Below are 18780 nucleotides of genomic sequence, written 5' to 3' on the forward strand. Positions count from 1 at the left end.
GTGCGACAGAGTGCGAAGTTAAATCATGTACAGAGTAGGTATGCTCTCTATGTCACATACTGACTTATTATAATAGCTCTGATAATAGTAACATGATCTTGCGAGCTGACACGACACAAAAACAATTCCAAGAATGGCACGATAGGCACTCATGGCATTATGCATAGCGTACCTACCGTATATCATTACTAAAATCGGTGTCCATGTTGTATTTCTCAGAATTTCATTTGATATAATAATTACATGTAGGTACTTCTGGAACCGGAGGTGCAATTTAAAAACCCAACTGACAATAGTTATTTAATTTACAAGGGGGCAAAGTTGTTGTTTAACACCTCGTGTTGATATTGATAACCGAGCAAGCGAAATATACCTATCAAAATTGAACCACGAGCGTAGAGAGTGCTTCGAAAAGTGGAATCTTGAGCGTTGCAAGGGTTTTAGGGCACGAGGGGTGTAATTTGCTACTGTCTTAGCTAGAATACCTAGTACATTGCGATATAAGTGCGAAAAGTAGGAAATTCGCAACGAGTGGCGATAACCGCAGTTTCTCGACACTTTACTTTTAGGTATTCTTAGGGTTACGTACCTCAAAAAGAAAAAACGGAACCCTTATAGGATCAATTGTGCGTCTGTCTGTCCGTCTGTCACAGCCCAGCATTTTCTCCAAAAGTACATGGAGGCCACTTTTGGGGGGTAAATGAGAAAATAAAAAAAATATGTTTTTTAAACTATATCGTGTTACATATCAAATGAAAGAGCTCATTTTGAGAATTTCAAATTTTTTGTAATTTTAAAATAAACAGTTAAGAAGTTATTTAAGAAAATAGCCAGAAAATTACCCCCCCCCCCCCCCCTTTATCTCCGAAACTACTGGGTGTTTACGGGTCTAACGGGTTTATAGGAGTGTAAAACTCCAGTTTATAAAATAAGATGTTTAATCTTCTATTGTGGAAAAATGAGTATAAAATTTGACAAGCAAAAAAACAAAAGACATACGCTAACTTTTTTATAGGTAAAATTATAAGCTGCCAGTCTCTGCGGAGGTTCTATTCCATTTTCTTGCGAACATGCCCCCGGGCGTTGAAAGCTTGCCTTTCAACCCAAACTGCTCAACCCAGGATGCAAGTACATCATAACAGCAGATCGCCGAGTTACTGAAGAGGTATCTTCTCTTCTAAGAGCATAACGGCGTCAAGTTGCAACGCTTGAGTGTGTATCACTCAGGCTCTGGTGGAAGATTCCAATGCTTCCTGCTTGATTTGACTGCTGTCACAATTGTTCAACGCTAATAGACTGGCCAATGTAGCGTACTCCTCGAGGTCATGAACCGACACTGACGAAAGAGGGCGGTCACCGATGGAGTGGTAGCAGCAGCCTTGCAGCATTCTTGAAATAAATGGCAGCAATTCTTCTGGGTGGGACGAAATTCAAATCAGTGGGAAGTGGCAACCAAACCAGTGTTGAGGTCATCGACGATAAACATTATGTTACAATACCCAGCACTCCTTAAATAAAATGTGGTTGACTTTACCCCAGCTTCCCATGAAACTCCAATGTAAAGGAGGACACGCAGAACTAACATTAGAAAATAATAATGTCATCATTGCTGCAGCATTAGCTTGCGAATCACAGCTGCGCTTTGATAAATAAGTTTGAGACTCACTGCATCCATCCATAAATGATGTACAGTATATAACTTAAATAATGAGTAATTAATGCTAGCAAGTAAATACTAAATAATACTGGTTAAGTCACCTGCTAGCAGTAGATAGTACCTATATACATAGTACGAAAACATACGAAAAATGCCTATATAGCACTTTTTTAAGTCTTAGTCTACTAAGAGCCAAAGTAGGTACACAAATGAGTTTACATATTTAAAAACGTAAGTAATAATAGCTGTGCTAATTAGTTGCTATTGTAATAAGTAAAATCTCAGAACACTAGGGTTTTTCTTTAACTTTAAATTTACATTTAAGAGAATATTTAGTCTTCTTGCCTAGTGAAAATCCTAGTAGTGAAATGCTTTCTAACTAATTTCCTGTTCGAGGAATGATGAGATTGTTTGGTGCAGGCCTTAGCAGGCTGCTGGAACCGCGTGAGTTGGGTTCGAGTCTCATCGTCAAGCAATCTATTACTAGCGCAAGAGGTGACATTCGTAAAATAACAATTAATTCGCGAAGGAGCCGATACTTGACCGCTGTTTGTTGGGCCTGCGACTATATACCCTAATTTAGTCTCAAATAGTATCGTCTGTCCATCGCTTAATTCAATTTTATGCGACCCTAACAAGTTCCAAAAATGGTCAGCCCCAATCAAGATATCAACCTCGGATGGCTTATAAAAGTTAGGGTCAGCTAAACGGATGCTAGACGGAATATTCATTCGTGATATCTCCATCTTTTGATAAGGCATTTCGTCAGATATTGACGGCAAAACAGAACAATTTAAATAAGTCGAGTAGGTGTCATCCAACGATTTAATTGGCACCCGGCACATTTTACCTACGTGAGACTTTAATTTGTTTATGCCTGTAACCGATTTATTTACACGATTAGTATGTAAATTTAACTGCCGACACATCTTCTCAGTCACAAAACAAGACGCACTACCATTATCTAAAACTGCTCTGGCTATGATCTCGCGATTGTCATGCCCATATACTTTAATCAATGCAGTTGTTAGTAGTCCGACGTCTGGTTCAGATGCATTCGAATGTGGAGTTGTGACTCGCATGCGAGCCGATAATGCAGGAACGGAGGCGGCAGCCGGCGCCGACGCCGTTGATGCCGGCGACGCAGGCCGCTCGCACGAGCTTGATTCCGTTGTTTGCGTATGCTCTGTGACATGAACGAGTGAATTATGCTTGCGCTTGCATATTCCACAACCTGCCTTCTTGCAATGGTTTGCATAGTGATCTCGTCGGAAGCAATTAAAACAAACTTTATAATTCGGCAGCAAGTTAAGCCGCTCGATATTGCTTAACGCGAGAAACTGAGAGCAGTTATTTAAGCTATGCTCACCATTACATTTCGGACATAACTGAGACTGAGAAGTGACACAGTGTTCAGTGGGTTGAGTAGAAAGCAAAACCCTATGTTTAGATGCGATTTTAGCCGGCTGACTAGATTGACCGGCGCCTGATGCGCTCGATAACTCTAAGGTTTCAATCAAGTCTGCACGATTACGCATAAAAGTGATAAAATTATCAAATGAAATAGGCACAGTCTTATCAAAGCTTCCTTTATGTTCCTCCCACTCACGAAATGTCGTAGCGTCTAATTTGTTGCTAATAATGTGAATAAGGAGCGTGTCCCAATGTTTGACAGGCTCACCTAGGGATTCTAAGCATCTCAGATTTTTGTTTACGTGGTCAATAATACGTTTTAAATGCACGGACGACTCCTTGATGATCGGCTCGATGTTAAATAAAGCAGATACATGGTTTTGTAATAACAACCTCTTGTTATCGTACCGCTCACACAAGAGTGTCCACGCCACCTCATAATTGCTCCCAGAAAACTCAATAGAATTAATAACCAACGCCGCAGATCCTTCCAACGATGCTCTTAAATAATGGAATTTATTAATGTTATCGATATCATCGTTAGAATGGATCAGACTTGTGAAAGTATCTCTGAAGCCTAGCCAATTCTCGTATGAACCCTGAAATTTCGGTAACTGAATAGTTGGCAGCTTAACCAGTTTACGATTCGCACCACTTCGCGACCCACGATTACTACATGACTCAAACTCGTCACGTTTTTTATTAAAATTGTTGAGCATATCCTGGGCCCGCGAGAGTACAGAGAAGTAGCTATTTTGGAACTCATCTCGCTCTGTCATATGTGCATCTAAACTTTCACTGTTGCACTCTAACTGTGTCTGTACATCATCATAAAGTCCATACAATGCCTCAATCTTACCTATACGCAACTGCAATTGACTAGCTTCAGTTTGAGTTAATGACGACTCCTTCACTTTGCCTAGGTATGTAGTAAATAAGGTGAGTTGACCTTTATAACTGCCTCTTTTGCGAACTAAATCCTTTTCGTCAACCATTTTTGGGAAGCTGGTGTACGTACACCTTGAATGTAAACAATTTATAATGCAATTAATAAAAAATAATCCCTAGTAAAATAATTCCTGTTTAAAAATAATACAGATAAAATTAGTCCACAATACACATGAAATTAAATATAAATGACAATAGTCTCAAGTGAATAGATTAGGAGTACACGAATAACGGCAAATTAACGGTCAGAAGTTGCGTTGACAATATCACATTTTAAATAATTACAACGAACTAAATTACAAATGAATCTGACTCATATAACTACCAAATAGGTACACTTTATAATAAAATATTCACTAACCTGGAGTACACTATAAATCCTACCTATTTACACTACCTTAATAACGAGTGCTGGTCCTAATAATAAATCCTAACACACTCAACACTGGCGGATTCCGATGTCCCGGTGAATTTCTTCATCACAGCCTCGGCAGTCATAACATCCTCAGTGACAAATTGGTAATTTATAGGTATTTCCCTTCGGTCCTTCAATAAATTCTGGTTCCTTTATTTACATCCGGTTCGTGTGGACCATGTTTACGGGTCTAATGGGTTTATAGCAGTGAAAAACTCCAGTTTATAAAATAAGATGTTTAATCTTCTATTGTGGAAAAATGAGTTTAAAATTTGACAAGCAAAAAAACAAAAGACATACGCTAACTTTTTTATAGGTAAAATTATAAGCTGCCAGTCTCTGCGGAGGTTCTATTCCATTTTCTTGCGAACACTGGGTCTAATTCTTTACCTATAGATGACAGGAAAACCTATTAAAATATGCAGTCAAGCGTGAGTCGGACTAATTACTTAGTTTTTGATCCGACCCCTACGGGTATTTTAAAGGCAATTCACTCGCGTTTCACATATAAAAATACATTGTTAAAATTAGGTAGTGTACGGAACCCTTGGGACGCGAGTCCGACTCGCACTTGGCGGGTTTTTTTGGTAGGTAACTAATAGGCTATAGTGCAGGTAGAGCCATAAGAGCGTGTCATATATTTTTGCGGCCTTGGGGCTGTCCATAAATTACGTCATCGATTTTTGACGATTTTTGACCCCCCCCCCCCCCTAAAATCATCCAAAAAATCATGCTTCAAATGACCCCGTTTCCTCCTACGTCATGCTACCATCATCCGATGTCCAGACCCCCCCCCCCCCTAATTTGAAATGACGTAATTTATGAATAGCCCCCTTCGAAGAGTAGGTAACATATTATTGCAGGTGACTGTACCATCACGTACACACGTCCTAGTCGTAGGTACATTACATTAAGCATAAGTACCTACCTACATCAATGAAATCAACTGTTAGTCACGGAAACGACATTATGAAAATCTGCATTCAATTTTTTTTTTATCTGGTACAATGCCTGCAATCGAAACTGCTAAAGTTCGGTAATATGGCCGATTCGCCCTAAAAAGCCCATTTTTTTTAAATACCGTTCTTTACAAAATAAATTATAAGTAGAAAATAAAACAAGATATTCACCTGTAAGTCCTGTAACGAATAGTTTCATAACTAATTTCTTCGAAGTCTGAATAAGTAGGTATGTAATAAAAGCTTCTTACTTCAAGTCTCACACACCTATATATTAATATTTATTTCATATTTAATAAGCCTAAACAAAAATAATTTGTAAGCCGCGTATCACTGCACAACAGTAACTGGCTTAAAACTAAACCCCGGGCCCTTTAAGTAGGTATATCATGTTATCAAAACACCATGGAACGACATGGTAAGTACCTGCTGCGTTCCCAGTAATCCTGTCCCTTTCATACAAAAGGCCAGCGACACAGACGGCAATAAGTATTTTTTTTAATTGTGTGGAATGAAATTTATGTGACAGGTTGAAACAGACTTTATTATTTTGTAGCTCAGAACGAATATTTTTTGAACCCCCGAGACAAGTAATAATTTTCACCACACTAGCCCGTAAAGGCTCTCTTTGTGATTCAAAAACAGATAAAAAAATTGCACATTATTCACAAGACTGGTAAAGTAACGTAATTAAATCCAAATTTTGAGTTAGTAACTTCATGTTGGCTGGTGGGATTGACTTTTAAGTTAGATAAGTTATGATTTTGAAAAATACATACTGTGTTTTACTCGATAGCAAATAAGTTTGTTTAACCCTCGTGCCTTGGAAATCCTCGCATTCAAGATTCTACTTCTCGAACCTCGCTACGCTCGTGGTTCAATTTTGGAATATTTCACTTGCTCGCGTCGGTGCCGTGTGGTGCCGGCATCAGAAAAGAATAGCACCACCCCATCTCGTCCCGTGGGTGTCGTATAAGGCGACTAAGGGAAAACTGGCGACAGATATGCATACGAGCAAGGCTCGCCCGTATCCTTAGCGGGGTCCTTGCTCACAATAGCTGTGCGCGCGCCACATCGAAAAAAAAAAAAAAAAAACTTGTCGCGTCCCAATCATGGCAATTTATTATTCAATATTTTAATAATATAAGATCATTAATTGTACCTGTGTTTTCACAAATAAAGACTCTCTCTCTCTCTCTCTCTATTCGGGGAGCAATTTTGGAATATTAATTACCACGGGGGGTTAAACAGCAACTTTGCCCCTTTGTAAAAACAAATAACTATATTTTAATTGTATTTTAAACCACGACACATTACATAATACAGTCAGCAGTAGAAGTTGCTAAGCGGGCGAGGTGTTCAAAATAATCTTGACCCGACTTTATTGTTAAGAGAATAAGAGCGTGTCAATGTAATTTTGAACACCTCGCCCGCTTAGCAACTTCTGCTGCTGGCTGTGCATAATTTAATGATTGTACGGGCACGAGTGATCCTATAAGGGTTCCGTTTTTTTCCTTTTGAGGTACGGAAGCCTAAAAATACCACAAAAATGGTACTCATTAGCCCTAATTTGCTTTAATAATTTAAAATGTTCCTTTCTTTAGAAATAAATTACTAAGTAGATAGTTTACTTGATCTTGCATCAGTCCCGGCGCTTTGGCCCGTCGAAAAGGATTGCAAAAAAATTGGCCAAGTGCGAGTCAGACTCGCACACGAAGGGTTCCGTACCATTATCTATAAAAACGGTCACCCATCCAAGTACTGACCCCGCCCGACGTTGCTTAACTTCGGTCAAAAATCACGTTTGTTGTATGGGAGCCCCACTTAAATTTTTATTTTATTCCGTTTTTAGTATTTGTTGTTATAGCGGCAACAGAAATACATCATCTGTGAAAATTTCAACTGTCTAGCTATCACGGTTCGTGAGACAGACGGACGGACGGACAGCGGAGTCTTAGTAATAGGGTCCCGTTTTACCCTTTGGGTACGGAACCCTAAAAAGGCCGTAAATCTAATAAAGAATGCAGTACGTACCTACTATAAAAATACAATGGTCATCACGCCATCAGACGGAATGTGCAAGCTGCTCGACATGTGCAAATTGTGCAATTGTCTTACAAACTTCTTGACACAATACAAAGAAAGCGCTCGAAATTTAACATGTGCATGGTAAGTAGGTACCTAATTAAAAGGCGGCGTTGTAAATTTTTCCGATTGTTTTAATTAAACAAAAGGTGCCCAACTGTCGGTTATTGCTTCATGCAATTTAAAAAGTAAGTAGTTTATTATTTTGGAAGCCTTAACGGTCAAATATTGGAGGAGAATGTGTTTACTAACAATACTTAATAATCTAACATTACTTACCTTAGCTATATAGTTCTTTATGAAACCTTATTAGAATTTAGGTGTGTAAGCTGTCGTAAGTGAATTGAAATAAGTGTTGCAGAACTTGTCAGCAACAGAATAATGCAGCAAAAGCTAGATTAAAATATTTAATATAAAATGAAGATGATTATATACTACCTAGTTAGTCAATGTTCTCCTCATAAATATTATGTAGGTAGGTAGAGCGTTTATTAAATCACTCTTACAAAAATACTGATTAAAATTGAAAACTACGAGACACTACCCGCGTAATTAAATTATTGTGACATCAATATATTACAAATACAATACAAATTTAAACTAAGCACTTACCCAAATATTGTCAGGTCTTTCGAAACACTACTGACGTTAGTAATAAAACTAATTATACTTTCTGAATATGACTCTTTAAATACTCTGTATTTGCTGACACTACTAATAGATGAGCGATCGTATTTCACAAAATAAGCTAAATTAGCGAATCGCTTTAGGAAAATTCTAGCCATGCGGTAGAATGAGATAGCAATATTACTTGCTCCCTCTAACGCATAAATGCGTCCCTTGGAGTGGCCGGCGTTGGCCCATCGTGTAGAGGAGCCATAATGTTTTGTGAAGCCAGGGCGGGTCGCTAATCTTTAACTAAAACAAGGAAGTTGAAAGACAGATTGTACTTTATTTCATTATATACTACATACTTAGATATAATATAATATATGATACTACTTCGAGTAAAATAGGTTAACAGATATTAGCTAAGTATTACATAATAAATCACATTGTTCAATATTTTACGAGTAAAGTAAAAGTAATGATAACGTAAGCACTTTAGGTATCTTGTATGTACTAAACCAGCGGTTGGCAACCTTTTAGCAGCCAAGGGCCACATAGTAGTTAACGAAGTTGACGCGGGCCGCACTTTGTTAATATTTATGACTTTATCAGACATTGTCATTTGTCAATATTACATACAAAATAGCCAGGGGGCTCGCGGGCCGCAAGTGAGAGTTTCGCGGGCCACATGCGGGCCGCCTGTTGCCGACCGCTGTACTAAACAATTGCGTTAAAATTAAAATACTAAATGGTTTAGGTCACAAATATTTTCAGTGTAATATAGGTTTCGAGCTTCTCAACTCAGCATGATGAGAAGACTAATATGGAGTCACTAAGTCGGGATGAAAAGACATAGGGACAACACTATCATGTCACAAGGTTTAAGTTAAGAGCCCATCAACGTGCACACTAGCGTCACTGCTAAATAATCAAACTAGTTTTTATGTTGCTGGATTCGGCAATCTATGCGTCCAAAGTTAAAACGGCCGTTTTTCTTTTGAGTTCATAGATCTACGAATCCAGCAACATAAAAACTAGTTTGATTATTTAGCAGCGGCGCTAGTGTGCACGTTGATGGGCTCTTATGGTAATCTCCGAGTCGTCGGTAGCAGTATAGAGGAAGAGCAGCGGCACACAAGTGACACGCGATCCACGCTCAACGGCGCTATGATGATGCCACGCGGCTGATGGTGACCGTGGAGTCGCCGGGGTGCAGCGCGAGCGGCGAGCGCGGGTCGGGGCGGAAGGGGCGCGCGCGCGGCGGGGCGCGGGGCGCGGGCGCCACGCGCACGACACGCAGCAGGCGCGCGATGCAGCACTTCATCTGGATCATCGCGAATCGTTTACCTGTGGACAGCAGACAGCCAGATATGGAAGATAATTCAAAAAATATTCTGCAAGTATGCCGCAAGGGTCCTTTCACAAAAAATAGTAGGTAAGTGAAGTACATGAAAGTGGTTCTACCGCGAAAGCTTAAATTAAGTCTTTACTTTATATTTGACGAGAACCTAATACTTCATTTACCTAGAAATGATAATTCAGCATTTTCTCTAATGTCTTAAGGGGTCATCCATTAATTACGTCACACGAATTTCTAGGTTTTTTGACCCCTCCCCCCCCTTGTCACATTTGGTCACATTTGGCAAACCCCTCTCCCCCCTAGTGTGACGTCACATTTTTTCTACGAAATCGCCAAATCGAATTAAGTAAGTACCTAAGTATTATTAATATTTTATCAAAATATTTTTGACGATATAAATATTAGTAATTTTATAACCCAAAACTGCTTAGGAAAGAAAATTAAAAGAATAAAAACGATTATCGTTTTAAAAACTTGTTATTTAAATGTAACAGCGAATAAAATAATTTAAAAAAAATTTCGGTTACTGATGAAGTTAAAGTGACGTCACAAAGTTTGTGTCTCCCCCCTCCCCCATGTCACAATATGTCACATTTTCTTGACCCCCTCCCTCCCCCTAAACGTGTGACGTAATTAATGGATGACCCCTAAGTATTATTCGAGTCAAAATATATGCATTTGCGACAGCGCGATTCCTAAACTTCGTCAGTTCCTCATCAAATACCGCAGATCTTCAGGCATCTTGGGCATTACAAGGTAATATTTAATTTATATAAGAGATAGGTAGGGGTTGCGATTCCTCGTCAAACAGATCTCCTTGGCAATTCAACGGGGCAACCCTGCCAGTGTCATGGGGACGTTTGGAACGGCTACGGTCCGAGATGGCACCTTACAAAGCCTGTTGCGGTGTTAAACAAAGTACCTACATATGGTGGCATTACATTTTGTACTGACCTATGCAGACGCGAGGTCCGTCACCAAACGGCATGTAGACGCCGGGCGGCGGCGCCGGGCCGCTCCACCGCTCTGGATTAAATGAGCCGGCTGAGTCGAAGAACTGCAACAATACCAAAAAAATAGAGTAAACACACATAAAGTCGGACTAAGCCATTCTGTGCCCTTCTCGGCGATGTGTCCCGTTTCTGGGATGAGGTAGTCTCTGGTACACATCCGCTGGATGTTGGGAAAGGGCTGTACCCGCCCTTTCCCAACATTACATTTCAGAAACGTACCAGTTCATCTCTCTGTATAACAAGAGTAGGAAACAGCACCACTGTGCCCTTCTCGATAATGTTCCCAGTTTCTAGGATGAGGTAGTCTCTGGTACACATCCGCTGGATGTTAGGAAAGGGCAGGTACAGTCTCAGAGTCTCTGAAACTTACCAGTTCATCTCTCTGTATAACAAGAGTAGGAAACAGCACCACTGTGCCCTTCTCGATAATGTTCCCAGTTTCTAGGATGAGGTAGTCTCTGGTACACATCCGCTGGATGTTAGGAAAGGGCGGGTACAGTCTCAGCGTCTCTGAAACTTACCTGTTCATCTCTCTGTATGGCAAGAGTAGGAAACAGCACCACTGTGCCCTTCTCGATGATGTGCCCAGTTTCTGGGATGACGTAGTCTCTGGTACATATCCGCTGGATGTTAGGGAAGGGCGGGTACAGTCTCAGCGTCTCTGAAACAAACATGAAAATACAGGCTTCTAAATTTATTATTACAGGAAACATGAAAAAATTCACCACTTCGGTCAGGACTCGAGCTTGCGATGTTTAGGACTACCAGTCCGATACCTAGTTCGAGTCTACCCGTAGCGGTGACTTTCTCCAGTTTTTCATTAATAAAAAAATTATACTAGTTAAGGCTTCAATCGCCAGCCTCACCTTGTATAACCATATCCATATACGTCAGTTCCTGCAGCATATCATACGTCATCTCCCCCTCTCCCACCACGTGCAGTATCTCCTGTCTCAGCTTGTCCTGGACGTCTGGATGGGCAGCCAGCTCCAGGAGCAGAAAGGCGAGGGTCGCAGAAGTGGTTTCGAACCCGCCGAGGAATATTATGAAGGCGTTGGCTGATATGACCATGTCCGCTGTGAAAGAAGATTATAGAGCAATGCTGATGGTTTGGTTTCACTTCACTCAATTGTAAATAAGGTCTAATTATTATAATCTTTGTATGGTAAAAGCACCTTAGTGATTTAAAACAAACAGCTAGATGCAGCCCTAACGCACTTCTCGTAGATTAGCTCGTTTACATAATAAAATTGCAACTAGATGAATTTTTTTTTATCAAAATGTCTAGAGTTGAAATGTAATGCATCTTTACATTATTTCATATTTACATATCAGTTTAATCTGGACAAATTAATTCGACTTTTAGTGGAGTGTGTACAGTCGATATGTGGCGTGCATAAATAGTAAGTATTTATACATTTTTTCACCTTATTGCAATGGGTTAAGGTGAAGAAATGTATACATATTTATGCACTCGACTGTACTTAATTAACACGTTATAATTTTAGATGAGTTTCAAAATGTATATACAGAGACGGATAGTGCTGAAGAATTTCGAAGTAAAATTTACATTGCGGCACTTACTGATTTCTACGTGATCTTCGTCCTTATCCGCCCTGTTGTTGTTTTTGTCATCGTTTCGAAGAGCCATCATCATGTCTATGAAGTCACCCCGCTTATCCGGCACGCCTGAAAATTATATTCATACTTACATTACCCATATTTTATATTATAAAGGAATATTACTCTCTGTCTGGTGTATTTCTGCATGTCCACATCCGGAGAATTCGCAGTGAATGCGCATACATGTTTGCTGCAAATTGCGTGCCTAATTAGACCAATTTATGCTGCAAGTGCAAGGCTGGCATAATGCGCGCAATCTAAAGGATAACTCACACGAGAACGGTCCTGGTCCGGGCCGAGGCATTCGACACTTCGTTATCTACATATATATATAAAGTATTATTACCTCAGACCGATTTTTACGGGAGAATCGTCATATTTAATTAAAAAGCGAACATCCGTACGCAAGCAGGACATTCACTAGATCTGAATCCACAGAACCGGTTAGCAATTAATTAAAAAAAAATTGAAATTTGGCAATGCTTAACAAGCGGAAGTTTAGCGGATACAAATGCTGATGTATTTCCGCTATAATTAACTTCAAACTCGGGTAAATCCATTCGACCCTCCCTATTGCCTTTTGTTGTACCATGCATAATCGCATAATCTGACAGATGGATTTACCCGAGTTTGAAGTTAAGCGACTCAATTAATCTTGCTAGTGGTACATACCATTCTCTCGGTCCCTCAACACGCTGGTGACTATGTTGTAGAAGAAGTCGTGCGTCTTCTGTGGGATAATCTTCAATCTGAAGAACATGCAGAACGCGGGCCAGAACTGCCTCATTGTCCTGTAAACAAGGTGAGGCGGTTTAATATGAGATGATGAGTATAATCTATTTATGAATCAATAAAGGAGAAATCAAAATATACTAACTTCTCAAACAGATTGAACGGCGTCATCTCATAAAAGGCGTGTAGCGCCACAGCAAACGGGTCCTTCGGATCGTCCATGACATGACTCTTGACGCCGAACGCGCAGGGCACTATGGCGTCCGCCGTATAGCCGCCCAGGAGACGCTCCGAGTCTATCACGGAGTTAAAGTGCAGCGTTGTGACGCGCTTGATGAACTCTTGAGCTGTGTTCTCTATTATTGGGAACATGCCTTTTAGTTTGTTTGGCCTGAAAAGATAAACAAACAGCAGGTGAATCAGGTGATGCGGGCTCCATTTAATGTGATTCCTATCGGTTTGTCTATTTTGCGACCGTTGACGTAACTTATACTACTAAGGTAAATGTACGCTCCACCGAACGCTCAAAATCCGTCCGTATCACCGAATTTCTTCTATTTTAGGCTATAAGTCGATTACCTACAGCTGATATTTAGTTGCGTATTTTTTTTCCACGAGCTAAATACCTATCCCTTCCATTATGCCCCAGAGTCGGCCAATTTGTGCCGCAGTTGGGACGTGGCAACTGATCGAAACGGATCATCGCTGCCGATTGTCACTTTGTATGGGCAACCTTAAAGAAATCAGTAAGAAGTTGCGTATATTTCTTAAGGTCATAAAACCTTTTAATTTTATTTCTGTGTTCCAAAGTATGGTTTTACAGTGTGATTACTTAATTAGTTTGTGTATTTTAGTAAATTTAATTAATTTAGTGCAGTCATATTATCAGAAATTAAGTTTAATGTGAGTTCGGTGATGAGTACACCGACATTTTGACTAGAAGGTATTATCGAACAGCGTCCGGAATCAGGGAAAGCGTATGTTTTTGAAATTATTTTTCTGGTGGTTGATTACGAACTATTTAGATTAACTACCTAATTTCACAAATAAATTAATGTATTTGTAATTTTATGAGCAATTGCCGAACAACAATAACCTATATAGATTATTATAAAATTGCGTTTGAAATGTTCATGTTTTACGACTTTTTGGCATCAAAATAAGGTTTTTGGCAAGACTGTTATCAAACAATAATTTTAGATATCTTACGTCAGTATTAGCAAGAACTTTATACGGGTACGGTTTTGTAATGGATTCAAGTATTAAATTTAATGATAGATTTGTAGCTATACCATATTGATTACGATTTAAATACTATTTTCAAAATCTGTTCGCGAAATAAGTTCCACATATTTTCCATGGTTCGTTCACCGAACGGCCGTTCGGTGAATGGTACCCATGGTATCTGCTACCGAACTCATGTTGCGTTGGCCATGTTTCTATTCAACGTTCATTAGAATATCATCCTTATTACGATAACGGCTAGGTCGATATTTATATGTTTATTTTTTGTGACTATGATTTCAATGCCAGCGCTTCTCAAACTTTAGACATACTTACTGGACGCCTGATAATATTCTCCGATTGTGGACAAAAAAACTCAATAAGATAATAAAAATAATACAGCAATAATATTTTATACAGGATGGTCCAAAACTTGATGTCCAAAATTTTTTTTGGACCCTCTCGTGGAGTGGGCGATTGTGACTTTATAAACTTTTAACTTTTGTTATGATATTCCGGGGTTCCCATACAGGGTGCCTAAAAAATAACTGCATTCCCATTGTCAGCGAGGTTTTGGGATTATACCGAGCAACTTTTACTATGGGACCAACCCCGAAATCGCGAAAAAAAATTTACCCTTCCATAGAAAATGGACCAATTAAAATGTATGAAACAGCCAAATTTTTTTTATACATATACGTACATGTTTTATAATTGTTGCATACCTACCTATTTGGTACGACTTATTTTTCAATAAAAAAAGACACGTCAAGATCGCTTACCGTCTTTCTAATGCTAAAAAACAAAGTATAGTAGGGATTTAATACTGAACTACTAAAGTTTGAGCACCACTCAACACCATATTTTCATACAATTATTTCCTAGTTCGGTAATGCGGCCTCCCTATTCGGTATAATGTGCAAATCACGTTTCTTAGTTCGGTAAATGGTACAATCAAGGAAACCGGAAAAAATTACTTTAAAAATGTTTTTAATATACGTGCAATCATTTCAGTAATTTATAGGTATGTTTAAATGAGGACAAATTTACCTGTGTTTCTATTATAGTAGTGAACATATGCGTATGAAAATACCAGAGCTAATTAAAAAAAGAAACGTGCTTTCTGGTCTTAAGCGTTCGGTGGAGCGTACATTTACCTTATAGGTTTAAAAAAAATGCAGGCTAGGTAAATAGGTATAACGTACATAATCCATTTTTTATCGAAGCCGTTATTTATACTTTTTGACAATTAACCAGTACTTAATTCTTTATCGGTTTGGCAGCCGATAGTACCTATAGAAGTCACTGAAACCTTTAACCTACAGTCAGTTGTATATTTAGGCACAAAACACTATGAAGGTTAATCTATGATTGAGGGAAAGTTAGAAGAAGAAGAAGGCCTCTTATTATGTGGGTGGTGATGGCAGACAGCTGTACTCACGAGAATATAGGGGATATCTTGGCCCTCAGCCGGCGCCATTCCTGTCCTCGTAGAAACAGCACAGACCCCGCTAGGGGATCCACTTCCTCATTGAAGAAGAAGCCACGATCTACGAAGTGCGAGAAGTCGGTCACGCACACCCGTCTGATGAGGGCTGGGTCCAGGATAACCAGGGTTCGTTGGAAAAATTGGTGGGTGCCTGGAATTATGAAATGAACAATGACGCTTTCAGTATCTATATAACGTATTAATTAACGGTTAATCAAATCGTTAGCTCAGGTCTTGACCTGGCCTGACCTTAACAAGGGTCGGAGTTCAAAAATTGCAAACATCAAGAGTCAAGACTTATATCTTATACTATATGGTCTTCGAAACGTCGGCAAAAGCGTCGGAGGTAATTTTAAAGCATAATGAATTAATTAAACGTGATTAACCTGCATGTTTAGTTCGCTAAACAGGACTTTTTAATGTTTATTATGGATAGGTATTTATATAAACCCAGGGGTATCTCAAGCGCCTTGTCGATCTTAAAACTGTATCCTATAACTGATCTTAAAACTCAACAACTAACAGTGCCTAATACTGCCTTTTTGAAGAACCCCACCCAGACTCTACTTATACCTACTATAGTCCGCCGGGAAACTACGATACCTAAATTATAATTGGTATATTACCTACCAATTTGTATTACCTACCGTCTAATTATACAATCAATTGCAATAGAGCTTAACGAATAAAAAAAAACTTCCGCAGTTAGCTCGTTCGCACGAGTAAGATTCTCTGTAACCGCACTATCGGCACAATACGTGACCATTTATGTTCCAGGGTATGAGGATAAACATCGGTGCGGTAAACGATGATATCAAGTGGAGATAAAGATGATACCTTGTATTGTTCCCAAAAATAGGACCTGAGCGCCTACCGCCAAAAATGAAAACCTAAATTTAAGTTACCGCCTCTCTAAGACTCTACATTCTAGACCTAATAATAAGGACTAACATTACAATGACCAAATGCGGGTAGTTCGAAAAACTCGCGCGGCTAGAAGATGATGTTGATGTCAAAACTTTAGCCAGTCTTCTCCGAGACCACGGGGACAACGCCGTCCTCGAAACGTCGGAGGTATTAAATCTTAAAACTTAAATACGCGATTAAGTTGTACAATTTATACCTAATTTATTTATAAAAATCGTGAAAGTGTTAAGAACATTACTGAACTGAACTCGTATTTGGCGCTCGTATTTTAACAATTCTAATTCTTACGATGGTTACCGGTTAAGTAGCTAACAACACTCTTACATTGTTTAAGTTTTCTTATATACTTTGCAGCCTTAAACACCAATGAGTCTACGGAAAGTGGTAATAGGAACCAACAAATAAACAAATAAACTTACCCAAAAACCTGAGATGTCTATATTTATTATAGATCTTAAGGAAGCAGATTCCTCCCTGCTCCCTAAATAGGACCACAGATAATATATGGCCGACGAGAGGCCAAGCCGGGGGTGAAAACACCCCTCTGTCCGACCAATAGTCATGGTCATATGTCAACAAACACAATAATCCAGACAGCCACACCCCACACGCGAATATGTACCATAATACCACATTATTAAACGTCCACTCTTGCAAACACCAGGACAAAATCACTAATAACTGCACAGATGAACGTTTAAAACCAAACATTTTGACTTTTTTTCTATTTCATTAGCTGGAAATAATCTTTTTCCATTTTGTATTCGTAGCTTATTAAGCGATCCACAAATGAACAAAAAATTGTTTGCTACTGTTTTAATTGTTCCGTAATTCGTGATTCCATTATGTTAAAATCATCAAGAATGCACTGTACACACTGCAATGCGGCTAAAAGTGCACTGACCGTGAACTCTAATAAAAAAAAAAAACAATTGTCTCTAAACTTGACTATTAAAAAGAAGAAAACACTTTTGAATTTCGAGCGACTTCAAGCCGCTGATCGCCCCGCAAAAAATGACCGCGATTTTCGCAAATTCAACGGTCAAACTCGAATTTGGAATGATGTCATGGCGGCTGTCGACGAGTTTGTGCTCAAAAGCCGAATGAGTTAACAAATGCTAGCGCAATGCGATGCTGTAACAGAGAAAGTCCAACAGAGACGCAATAGGATCTAATGTTACCGGCATATCTCGCGGCCTCTATTCTATGCTTTAGTAAACAACGAAACACTGAACGATCTGGGTCTCTAAGTAATCGCAATTACTTGGTGAGCAAATATTATGGGACAATTTACACAAGTCGACCTAGTCCCACAGTAAGTCCAATAAGATCTGTGTTGTGGGTAGATACAGCATTGAAAGTAACGGATAAAACAACGCGCCGAATGTATCACCACCCTCTACGCTAAAGTATCTGCCGACCTATATACAAAAATATCAGCTGCCCTCTATACAAAAATATCTGCCACCATCTACACTAAAATATCTGCCACCCTCTATACTTAAATATTTGCCACCCTCTATACTACAATATCTATCACCCTCTACACTAAAATATCTGACACACTACACTAAAATATCTGCCACCATCTACACTAAAATAACTGCCACCCCTACACTAAAATATCTGCCACCCTCTACACTAAAATATCTGCCATCCTCTATACTAAAATATTTGCCACCCTCTACACTAAAATATCTGCTACCCTCTATGCCAAATTCATTTGTCGCCAATACCACCTAATCCGCAGAGGTCCTATCTCAATAAAAGCACATACGTACATTCAAAATATTTCCAGTCCGTCTCTGCGGAGGGTCTTTTCTTGCGCCACAAGGTCCGGTCATCTTAACCCGAATTGCACAAACTGTTTGCACTGCACACCATTGATAGACAGCGTCTGGCCAGTAGTACTAATAATACTAATCAGATAATCACCATGCTGCAGGCTATTTTGAATCTTAATTGGCCGCTTTTTTAGGTTTCTTCTTTAATAAGATGCTCTTCTATTGTGAGTAGGGTTGCCATATGGAAGAATTAAATGTCCTGATAAAAATCCTGACAACACCCTAAAAAATGTAACAGAGATTTGGCGTAGGCGTGTGTAAACTTTGTAATAAATATATCACGTAAACATTTTTTTTTATAAGGTCATACCTAAAAATCCGGTCACTTGCCAAGTCCGGCCGCAATCCGGACAAAGGGTTAAAAATCCTGACATGTCCGGACAAATCCGGCCGTATGGCAACCCTAATTGTGAGGATGTAATTTAATTAGTACTTAAATAAACCACAACGCTAAATAAAATATCTTATTCTAAAAGACCTCC

At 39.2% G+C, this 18780-nt stretch overlaps 1 protein-coding gene across 1 annotated transcript; it reads right to left on the reverse strand.

The window, feature by feature from the left end:
- Positions 1-9208: 9208 nt before the first annotated feature.
- Positions 9209-17274, reverse strand: LOC134798793 (probable cytochrome P450 6a17). The gene is made up of 9 exons (XM_063771175.1): positions 16874-17274; positions 15480-15678; positions 12960-13205; positions 12755-12873; positions 12044-12148; positions 11326-11535; positions 10981-11120; positions 10401-10503; positions 9209-9433 (listed from the first exon to the last, which is right to left on the reverse strand). The coding sequence occupies exons 1-9, from the start codon at positions 17163-17165 to the stop codon at positions 9252-9254; spliced, it is 1596 nt and encodes a 531-aa protein (XP_063627245.1). The 5' UTR covers positions 17166-17274; the 3' UTR covers positions 9209-9251.
- Positions 17275-18780: the final 1506 nt, after the last annotated feature.

The sequence above is a fragment of the Cydia splendana genome, chromosome 17, assembly GCF_910591565.1.
Source record: "Cydia splendana chromosome 17, ilCydSple1.2, whole genome shotgun sequence".
Taxonomy (NCBI): Eukaryota; Metazoa; Arthropoda; class Insecta; order Lepidoptera; family Tortricidae; genus Cydia; species Cydia splendana.

Bases quoted from the DNA above. Each gene is read 5' to 3' on its own strand.
- LOC134798793 (XM_063771175.1), bottom strand. From the start codon at position 17,165: ATGTTTGGTTTTAAACGTTCATCTGTGCAGTTATTAGTGATTTTGTCC. The intron at 13,206-15,479 runs GTGAGTACAGCT...TTATCTTTTCAG, and splicing joins AAGATATCCCCTATATTCTC to GCCAAACAAACTAAAAGGCA. The intron at 12,874-12,959 runs GTTAGTATATTT...CCTTGTTTACAG, and splicing joins CCGTTCAATCTGTTTGAGAA to GACAATGAGGCAGTTCTGGC.